At 30.1% G+C, this 10,823-nt stretch overlaps 1 protein-coding gene across 1 annotated transcript; it reads right to left on the minus strand.

The window, feature by feature from the left end:
* Positions 1–5,098: 5,098 nt before the first annotated feature.
* Positions 5,099–9,784, minus strand: LOC108345621 (transcription factor UNE12). The gene is made up of 7 exons (XM_017584249.2): positions 9,048–9,784; positions 8,761–8,907; positions 7,239–7,364; positions 6,984–7,049; positions 6,623–6,688; positions 6,101–6,178; positions 5,099–5,792 (listed from the first exon to the last, which is right to left on the minus strand). The coding sequence occupies exons 1-7, from the start codon at positions 9,390–9,392 to the stop codon at positions 5,562–5,564; spliced, it is 1,059 nt and encodes a 352-aa protein (XP_017439738.1). The 5' UTR covers positions 9,393–9,784; the 3' UTR covers positions 5,099–5,561.
* Between the last annotated feature and the right edge of the window lie 1,039 nt (positions 9,785–10,823).

Genomic DNA, 10,823 nt, shown 5'->3' on the forward strand with positions numbered 1-10,823 from the left:
AGGGTAGTTTTGGTGATATATCGGGTGAGGGAAGGGGAGGGTTCAGATGGTGACACGTGTGGGGTTAAGCGCTGTTGGATGATCCGTGGGTTGTCGGGTCAGTGACGTCAGGAGTGATGTGTGACCGAATGATTGTGGTGTGGTTAGTGGACATCCCACTTTCCCTTTTTGCCCTTCCTTTACCTTATTTCAAGTATAAAAAAAAATTCTTTTAATTTAATTTTTAATCTAAATAAACTAATATGAATTTAATTGGTAGAGGGAATCTTTTTTCATTATTGTAGTACTCCTTTTTTATGGGTAGGTGCGGTGGTTCTCCTTTGAGCATGCCATTTTGTTTCGAGGTTTTAGAATTATTCTAACAAAAATCACAATCAGCATAAAAATCGATGGGGTTTAGAATTAGGGATCGTGTGTGTATCTCATTATCGTGACCAGCTTTCATCTCGCGGCGAGGGGTCCAACAGCATTAAATTTTTCGTTGTCTTCGGTTTCATATACATGGGTTAAACAGTTCGTACGAAAAAACAAACAAGGTTAAACAGTTTTGTATGTTTGTCTGTTTTTGAAATTAGGCAGTGTGAAAGTTAACTAGCTGTCGAATTTAGTTGACAGAGAAAGAGGGTGTGGTGAAAGAAAGAAAAAGGATAAAAGTGAGGTAACAAAAAATCACTTCTGCCAGAAGAGTGCGTTGAAATGGGTAACTTGTGAGATTGGTTTGTCGAAAAGTGTAAAGACATAAGTGGTGTGATAAAGTTTGTAGAAATGATTAAAGATTGGGAAAGGCAGAAGTGAAGCGACATTTTGATGAGATTAGGATAAGAGCTTCTTTTATTCAGACATTGAACTAACCATGTCCGCCGACTCACCAACCACTAGCAGAAAAGCAGAAAAGCAACAAAGCACACCAAATTTTTAAAAATTTATTTCAGAGTAAATGCAATCATTTTCCTCCACATAACCTAAGTTTCATTAAATTCATTCAATAATATTATTCGGAGTTCTTATGGTCATTTTAATCAAACAGAGGGAATCTTCGTAGTTGTCGTTCAAGGAATTGGGATGATGCGGTGATCGATACACGTAATAATAGATTTTTTTTTCTCGAAGAAAATAATAAAAATAAATCTGATAATTTTTAATTTACATAAAAAATTATAAGTATGTAAAGGTTTTTTTTAGTAGAGGCCCATTCAATGAACCTTTTATGAGGTGTTTGACCATAAACACGGATAGTAATGATATTCTTAAACTGAAATAAATAAAAAAGCTAAAAATAATATATTAAAACTAAGTCACTTTAATTTTTAATGTAAATGTTGCCATCCACATTCAGTTCAATAAATATAGAACTGACAAAGAGGGCCCATTGGACCCCTTGGGCCCATTCTATGCTAGCAACCAATCCCGGCAATTCACTATTTACACCCTCGTTTGGTACGAAATTGACCACATCCATTCTACTAACTTGTAAGACATTGGTCCTACGTTAGTGACTCTTCTGGCCCCTAATCCCTCCTTCAATGCCTGTATGTCCTAGTACTATCATCACTATTACTATTTCATAGGTACCATTATTGAACCACACGTATCACATTAATATTTTGAGAGTGCTAACCAACATTTTTCTTTTCAATTTTATAAGAATGTTAAATATTTTTTAGCAAGATTTGAATTTTTTTTAAAAGATTTTTACTTTACAAAAACATGAATTTCAATTGCTTCATTAAAGCGTGCTAACGACCTTTTTCTCTAATTATAACATTAATAAAAAAATTGCTAACTTGTCAAGTGTTTTGACCTTTGATAATAAGACAAGAGAGACGGAAGATAAACCTTAAATACTACTTTAATATCGAAGAGCTATCAAACACGATTTCTTAACCTTTATTAACTATTTCTTCATTTAATAATTTTATAAACAACGTAATTATAACCAATAATCTAATTTTCAAATTACAGATTTTAGATAATAATGGCATTTCCAGACTTAAAAGCTCGAAATGGTTGAGGAATCGTAGAAGCAAAAAACTAAGGTACCTAATGCCTTGCTTTGTTTGGTGTTCATTTTATTGGAAAACAGAAAATAAATAAAGTTTTTATATTAAACAAAAATGGTTTTGTGTGTGAAGGAGACAAAACGTGAAGTTGGTTGACTTATTCATGTTATATTTGTCTTAAATTGTAAATATAAAATTTCACAAACACTTAAAAAATTCAATTTACCTTGAAAATTCTTTTATTTTTTTTTAACATTGTTCATGACTTTACGACAAATCATCTTGTGGAATGAGATCAACAATTCAATCGTTGTATGAATTTTTGAGTTTTTTGTACTCCTTTTGAAACGTCCAAGATGAATTATAATTTTTAATTCAAAAAGTGGTTGGGGATAGGTAAACAATCACTTGTATAATAAGTTTTCTCAAAAGTGGAAAAATTATGTAAATTAATTCAAACATTTAGCAGTGTTTTAGAATACTTTTTATTTTAATCTTTAAAAAATCAAGTTATTATTTTTTATGGGGTCGAGGAAGAAATTTGATGGGTCCAAGAAGTAACAGCCTCAAAAGTTTATTGCCGAAATTTACCCGAAAAAACTCGATTTTGATCCATTATTGAATTCTGCTTGCTGTGCAATAAATAGGCCATTGGGCCTAAAACAAAAAACTGTAGCAACAAACACAGCGTGCATTTGCTCCCAGTAGAGTTTCATATGGGTAAGTTTCATCTTACACCTCCAATATCTCAACCTGCACCTCCAAAAATTACAATTTTAATCTTCTAACATCTTATCATGCATTTTTAACTTTTTCAAAAATTTCATTTTGAGTGTTTTATCCTGCCATTTCATTTTACCCTTTTAATTTTTCTAAATTTTTTTTTAAACCTTAGTAAATAATTTTTTAACTTTTTCTCCCTTTTATTAAAGTAATCATACACATCTTTAACACTGCATCTCTCTAACAAATTTTTAAAACTTTGTTTTTTATTTATAATTTAATAACTATTTAATTTAATTTCAAAATCTAAATTAATTTAATACTTTTTCATATTTTAATAATTATTAAAATATAATTTGTATTATTATAATAATTATATTAAAAAGATTAAAATTAAAATAATTAAAATAAAAGTAATAAAAAAAACAAAAAACAATAATATAAAATCTAATTTAATATATATAAAAATATTAAATTATATTAAAATATTAAATTAAATTAAATTATTATTAAATTTTAAATAGAAAATAAAATTTAAAAAGAAATAGAATATCCGATAACATACTCATCGGATTTCCAATCCCGAAAAGAAATTTTTTTATAAATTTCTTTTTTATTTATAATTTAGTAATTATTTAATTTAATGTAAAAATTTATTATTATTTTATATATTTTATATTTAAATAACTATTAAAATATAATTTATATTATTATAATAATAATGTTAAAAAAATTAAAATGAAAGTAGTAATAATGAAGAAATCTAAAAATTTTGAAATCTTATTTCATTAATTTAATATTTTAATAAAATTTAATATATTTATATATATTAAATCAGATTTTATATTATTATTTTTATTATTTTTGTTTCTTTATTTTTATTATTATTACTTTTATTTTAATTATTTTAATTTTAACTTTTTTAATATAACTTTAATAATACAAATTATATTTTAATAATTATTAAAACATGAAAATATATTAAATAATATTAGATTTTTAAATTAAATTACATATTTATTAAATTATTAATAAGAAATAAAATTTTAAATTCTTTTATTTAGAGAGTGTAGAATTAAAGAGGTGCAGGATTACTTCAGTAAAAAAGAGAAAAAGTTAAAAAAATATTTACTAATGTTAGGAAATGATTTTTTTTGAAAAAGTTAGAAGTACCAGATGGGATGAGATGTTAAAAGATTAAAAATATAATTTTTGGAAGTACTGGATGAGATGTTGGAGGTGTAGGATGAAAAACTCTTCGTATTATTGAATTGTGATGTGATTAAACAAGTATTTGTGAACATTATTTTGATAATTGATTATATGTTATAATAGAATATAATAAAAAAAAATTGGGTAAGATAACCATAAATTATTATTTTTCAGATTCATAAAAGTTGCATTATGAATAGTTTCCCACTTTTTCGATTATTTAACAAAATGTCTATCTCAAATTTTTCAGATTTATTTTTACCCATTCGTTATATTCCAGTAGAGAATTGAAAGTGATTGGTTCATATTTAGAAATGAGATAGATTTACAAAATTATGTAAAACAGTGATAGTTTCCATTTCGAAACGAAGAATTTGCATTTAGCTTTTGGAGGTGATGTCAAATCACACACATATTCTTTCGGATTTTAAAATAAATATTTTTCTGCGTTATCATTATGGTAAAAGACATATTCACATCTTCTTTAAGTTTTAAATATGCATCCACTTTTCTTATATATATTTAATAAATAAGATTAATTTTTTATTTTATCTAAAAACGGTTTATTCGCTAAATTTTTCAATGATTCTCTATTAAAAAAATTAGTTATTTAATAAATAATATATGTAGAATGATTACTTTATTAAAAACATAAGAGAACATACTATCATTTATTAACAATATGAGAAAAGTAAATAATTATTTAAAATTTTGTAAATGTCATTTTATTAAGAAAAATATAAGTCTGGTCTAAAATTAAAATTGAGATGAGTATCATTTGATATAATATCTGGAAAAATACATCGATAAAATTTATCTTCTTGAAACGATTTTTTTTTTCTACGTTCCTTTTGAGACAAGTAATTTTTTGTTACGTGAATTGATATTTGATACGATTCTAGGATGTCGAGGGTGAAATGAAACACAGTAAATTCTATTGTAGCATTTTGTTGATGAATATTATATAAGTAAGAAGACAAGGTATTGTTGAGTAAATTAGCAAAGTTGTCATTTTCCACTTTCTGAAGAAGCAGTCGGTTGAGTAATGTGGCACCTAATTTTATGGTGGAATTAACTTGTTTTAGAAGCAAACAAAACTCAATATGTCTTTATTATTTTAAAACAGCTTTAGCTTTTCCAATTATCAGATGCTTCCAAACAGCTTTACAAGGTAAATAACCATATTTTAATTCAAGTTGTATTAAAGTTTTCTCCACATAAATCATGCCTACCCATCCTTTCCTTTTAAATGGCCCCACTTCCCACTCACTAAAATTCAAAATACTAAGAAAAGAGCTTCCACTAAAAATATTTGGTCATCCACCACCAACCCCACCACAGATATTAGGAAGAAAAACATCAATAAGGCCATTGAAAATGTTCATCTTCACTGTGACAAGGACATGCTGTGCCCTTCTGGTTTTACACAAGAGGAAAAGCAATTACTCCTTCTTTGACAGAACTTGAGAAGAGTGAACAGCTGCATCGACTACATATCCTTCTCCATCCAATCACATAATTATATAAGAAAGTATAATACCCTTGTCATAAAGGAGGAAGAAATGGGACCAAATGTGGCTAAACAAAGTTATGTAAAGTCTGTCACCACACTTTTCTTCCGTTCTATCAGTGACTGTTTGATTCAGGCTTGATCACTGTTGATGATTCTGATTGAGGCATACGAAAAATGGCTGAGGCTAGAGATATGGGCATGATGCAAAGTGCCTTGGACTGAAGAAATTGCATAGCTGCACCCACATCTTCTTCCATAAGTTTAGCAACTTGTTGTTCTGTACCGTCATTGGACCACTTGTCCCAGGCTTGCTCATTGGATCCACCTTCTATGTCCTCCCCTTGCTGATAGGATCAATAAAACTATTGTAAGAACCAAAATAGAAAAATGTGTATAAAGTTATGGGAATAACACCATAAAAATACAAAGTAGACTTAAAAAAAATTAACATAAATTTAAATGTGTAGTGCGCAGTGATATGATTGCTATGATGTTATCTCATATCCCGGTTTAGATACGTACCGTGGTACAAAAATTTGCAAGTGGTGCTTGAAGAAAATAAAGTAAAAGTAGATTGAAATGGTAAAAAAGGTATGAAACTAAAAAAGAAGAAGAAAAGTAGCATTTCAAACAGCTTTCGAGTATTTATCACCTCCACTGCAGAAAGGGGAACATCAGCCACAAGTTGAGCAACTGCACCAGCTCCCCCCAGTCTACTCATGCTCAGGACCTGTTTCAAAATATCAATAAAATTAAATGATATGAAAAGGACAGAAGGTTTATTAATCTGCTTTCTTTAGATGATTGGTAAAAAGAAATTATGTTATGCAGATTAAAAAAATCTGGTAGACATCTCTTGTTTTGCAATGGGAAGATCACACGGCAAAATGTGTCTACCATGCACACACACACTCCATATAGATGAGTATGAATATTTCACAGTATTTAGTATTTAGCATAACATGTACACTACTGGTACGGATAGTCAACAATTTGAAACAAGTTTCTCAAAAATAAAATCAAGTAAAGCTTTATCATGTGCCTGAGACTGATTTCAAAAGAAATCAATGGAAGTTCAACTTAACTTTTCTAAAGGAAGAAATTTTGAATATAGATTAAGAATGGAAACGAAGAAAGTTTTATTGGAATACACATTATTTAAGAGCTTCCATACCTTAACCTGGAGCCTTAGAAACTTGACATAATCCACAATTTCATCAAGCATCGCCGCTCTGTCCGTCTGCAACCAAAAAAGGATGCATCTTATCAAGTACAAAACCGTATATTTTACTTTCTCAACCCATTATTTTGAAGGCTTTAGAAGCATCCATCCTTGTGTACGCTATTAGAAAGTTTTAACATAATTGTTATTTATAAAATGGAAGTTTCTTAGGAAACACAAAGAAATGATGACTTCTAAATGAAGAGAAAAAATATAAATGGTATGTTAATCCGAAAATATAAGCATACAAATCACAATCCAAGAGTGTGAATAACGGTGAAATTGCATAGCAAATTTGTTAGTAAATCCAAACCTTATTGATGCTGGGAACTAACTCCTGCAATGCCTTCATTCTTTCGGCAATTCTTTCGCGACGCAACTACATCCAACACAAATGATCAAAAAAGATGAATTGTTATAGACGGATAAGACAAAGGAATCTAATAAGCATATATTAATATCACTAATAAAACAATCTTGTTTGCAGTGAATGGGCTCCTTTTGGTTGTTATTATGTGAATATTGAAGCATGTAAGTTCTAAGAATAAGTGTGTTCTTAATTAATTACCCGTTCAGCGATACTGTGTGGATCTGTGGCTTGCCCTCTTCTTGCTCTCACACGAGGGCGAATGCCAGGTGCTTGTTGGGTACCACTCATAGACGCTGGACCTCCACCTCCCTGCCCTTGAAACGCCTGCAATTAGCATGAAATCATTACCTAAATAACATCACAGGGTAACTCAATAAACCTAATCGAATATTACCTTGATTATCACCGTTACCATGTACAGGAATATTGATAGTTATTGAGTAATTATTTCAGAAAGTTGCAACTTGTGGCATAGTATATTCATCCAATCCACAATCTTAAACTAAAACCGAAGATGTCTGTTTTATGCATGCAGGCACACCTATATGATACTTTACGTGAACATATAAATACAAGTGCACCTCCAATATTTGAATATTTGATGCATGGAAAAATCCACGAGAATAGGAGGACCCTTCAACATTCTAAACTACAAAAATATTTTTATTATTTTTCTCTCTCCTTTTGCAATTTATCAATTAAAATTTTGAATTTAGGTTTTAAAGTCAAGAAGACGCAGGATCCAACGGCATTAATTAGTGTGCCCATTTGTTAGTTAGCCTTTGCAAAATGTCAAAATCTCATGCCCTAACAAAATAGAAATACATGTCAATACGGGTCCCACCCAGTACAAGGGCGTTGAAATTAAAACAAAGTCACCCTTGCGTGACCGTTGGCTATATTGATCATTTGTATCAGTACCTATACATGTATAATTTTTCTTCAATAAGCGGTGCGATTTAGAAAAACGAATTTAATCCAATTTCTTTCATTTAATAGCTCATAGTTTATTAACAAAAATTTGACCGCCTATTGTACTGTAGAAGAAAAACGCGTGGTGACAAAGTATACAATCTACTTCTACTAATGAAAACAAGCACAGAAAACGCGTTGTCGGAAAAGTACTGTGGGTTGCTGAAACCAAACCCTCAAAACAGAAGATGGAACAAAGAAAAAAATGCTCCTAAAATCGCATAACACATCCAACAAACTTCGTACCCAAAAAATATATAAAAACGACGTAATAAAAAAGTGAGCATAAAACAAAATCTGGGAATTTTTTAAACACGAATGCAATAAAAGCAATGATTCTTGGAATGCGAATACTGTCATAGAGAGTGAAATTAGGAAAACGCATCCGCGGGGAAAGGGAAAAATTATAAAGTATGGTTTCTAAACCCATGAAATTTGGGTTTAGTAAAAAGAAAAGAAAGGGAAGGCATATATAATAAACAATCATTCCATAAAATATTAGGATTAGTTAAATCAAGTATTTTATTGATGATAAAGAAATGAATGAATGGTGAAGGATGAAGCACTAACTAAACTTCCAGAGGCATCTCTTCTTTATGCATTGTAAAGTGACCCAACTTTAAGGTTAATGTATTATAATAATTTGTCTTTATATAGGTTAGAGGTAAATTATTGGGGACGAAAGAAGTGCCCAATTGGCGAATACATTTAATTATTATAATTAATAATAAAATAAGATGTAGTTTACCTGTTGGTTATGGTGGTGGAGGTGTAGCTGTGGCTGAGGCGGCGGCGGAGGCGATGACAGTGTGGGGCGGACAGAGGGAACAAGAGTAGGACTATGCAACTGTCCAAACGCTGAAAACAAACCTCTCACATGCATCGAATCGCGATCCTGCACACGCACAAAAATTAACTAAAATTGTAACCAAAAGAATAAAATAAAACCATTCTATAATATGCATGCGCACTGGACCATGATCAGGAAATTCTGGTATGAGAAGATGTAGGATGGTAAAGGTGATGTGTGCTTACGGTGATTGGTGGGGTAGAAGAGGGTGATGAGTTGTTATTATGGAGCGTGAGGTGTTGATGATGGTGGTGGTGATTATTGTGAACGGTGGGATCAACATTAACAACGTCGTCAACTAGGTTTCTGGAATCATGGTGGCTTAGAAAGGCAGATTGCTCCAAATTCAGGCCCAGAGGCATCATTCCACCACCTCTGAGAGCAGCGGCAGTCGGAGTTGTGGACCCCAATTGCAGCATTCCAACGTCAGTGGCTACGGTTCTGCCATATCCAACTGGAGCTTCGGGCACTGCTAAGATCTGTTCGAAGAAATCATCTCCCAACCCCTCCGAGCTACTGTTACCTGCCATCTCCAACAACCACCTAGTGTCTGAAATTATTAAGCCACTCCTTTCTTATTCAGGCATTTGCTGTTTGAAAAACAGCAAGAGCGGAAAACGAGGAAGGTTGTTGCCTTGTCTTGTTGCGGTCTGTGAAAATGGTGGATGGTCCGAAGCCCGATTACCCGGGAATGGAATATGGGTTACGGTTTCCGAGAATGTTTTGCGTTTGTGTCTTCTCCCGTGGAATTTGAGAAGTGAGGGAAAAAACAAGAGAAAAAGAGAGAGGATTGGATTTGGCAGTGGTTTGCTTTGGATGGGTCTTTAAATTTCAGAGTTGAAGCTTTTCAGCTTTTGCTTCTTCTGAGTGCTTCTGACCACGCACGGAGTAGAGAAGACAAACCTAGTGCGCTCTGCCTTTATTTACACTAACCCATATATATATATATATATATATATATATATATATATATATATATATATATATATATATATATATATATATATATATATATATATATATATATATATATATATATATTTACATTAACAAATCAATCTTCATCAATTATCATTCTAAACATTTTTTATATTATTATTAATTCATACTAATAATCTACATTTTATATTGTTATTAATTAAAAATGTTACTCCATACTATTTTTTTTTGTTATAAGATATATAGTATGAAATAACTTTATATAGTCGCTCCATGATTTATAGTCAGGTGTCATTTTAATGTATTTACATATAAAACTAGAAAAAAAATTATATATAAAGATGATAAAAAAATATGCTTCTAATATATTTTTATTACATTTTTTTTCAATAGCTTTTATAAAGTTTGTTTCATTCCATCATTCATTAAGACTTTATATTTCTCACTTTTATCTATTTCTTTATTCAATTATTTTGTAGGGTTTGATCATTTAAATAAAGTTTTTATCTTTTATTCTCTTAAAGAAAAGAAGAAGAAGATATGTGCTTGAAAAAACATGCTAATAGAGAGACGCGTCCACTCACAACAAAAATGTAAGAAAGAATGACCACCATTGTGGACAGATCCAAAACAGCCTGATCAGTGAGAGCAATTTATCTAAAAGTAATAATAAAATGTTACTATCATATAATATATATAAATTTGTATATTTTCATGATATTATCATTTAATAAAGAAATTAATGTGTAATGCAAAATATGGAAGTATAACATATCTATTTATAATTTGAAAGTTGTACCGTATCTATTTATAGAAAGAAAAGTGTCGACACTTTTTAAATATTTATTATATTATAACTTAATGATATATGTAAATTAATTAAATTAATATATAAGGGAAAAACAATTAAAGTAATAAAAAATAACTTAATATTAATAGTAAAAAAATATAATACAAAAGTAAAAAGAAAAAACATATAAAAAATTTATATAAAATATTTTAAAATAGTAACTATTTCTAAA

Source organism: Vigna angularis, chromosome 3, assembly GCF_016808095.1.
Source record: "Vigna angularis cultivar LongXiaoDou No.4 chromosome 3, ASM1680809v1, whole genome shotgun sequence".
Taxonomy (NCBI): domain Eukaryota; kingdom Viridiplantae; phylum Streptophyta; class Magnoliopsida; order Fabales; family Fabaceae; genus Vigna; species Vigna angularis.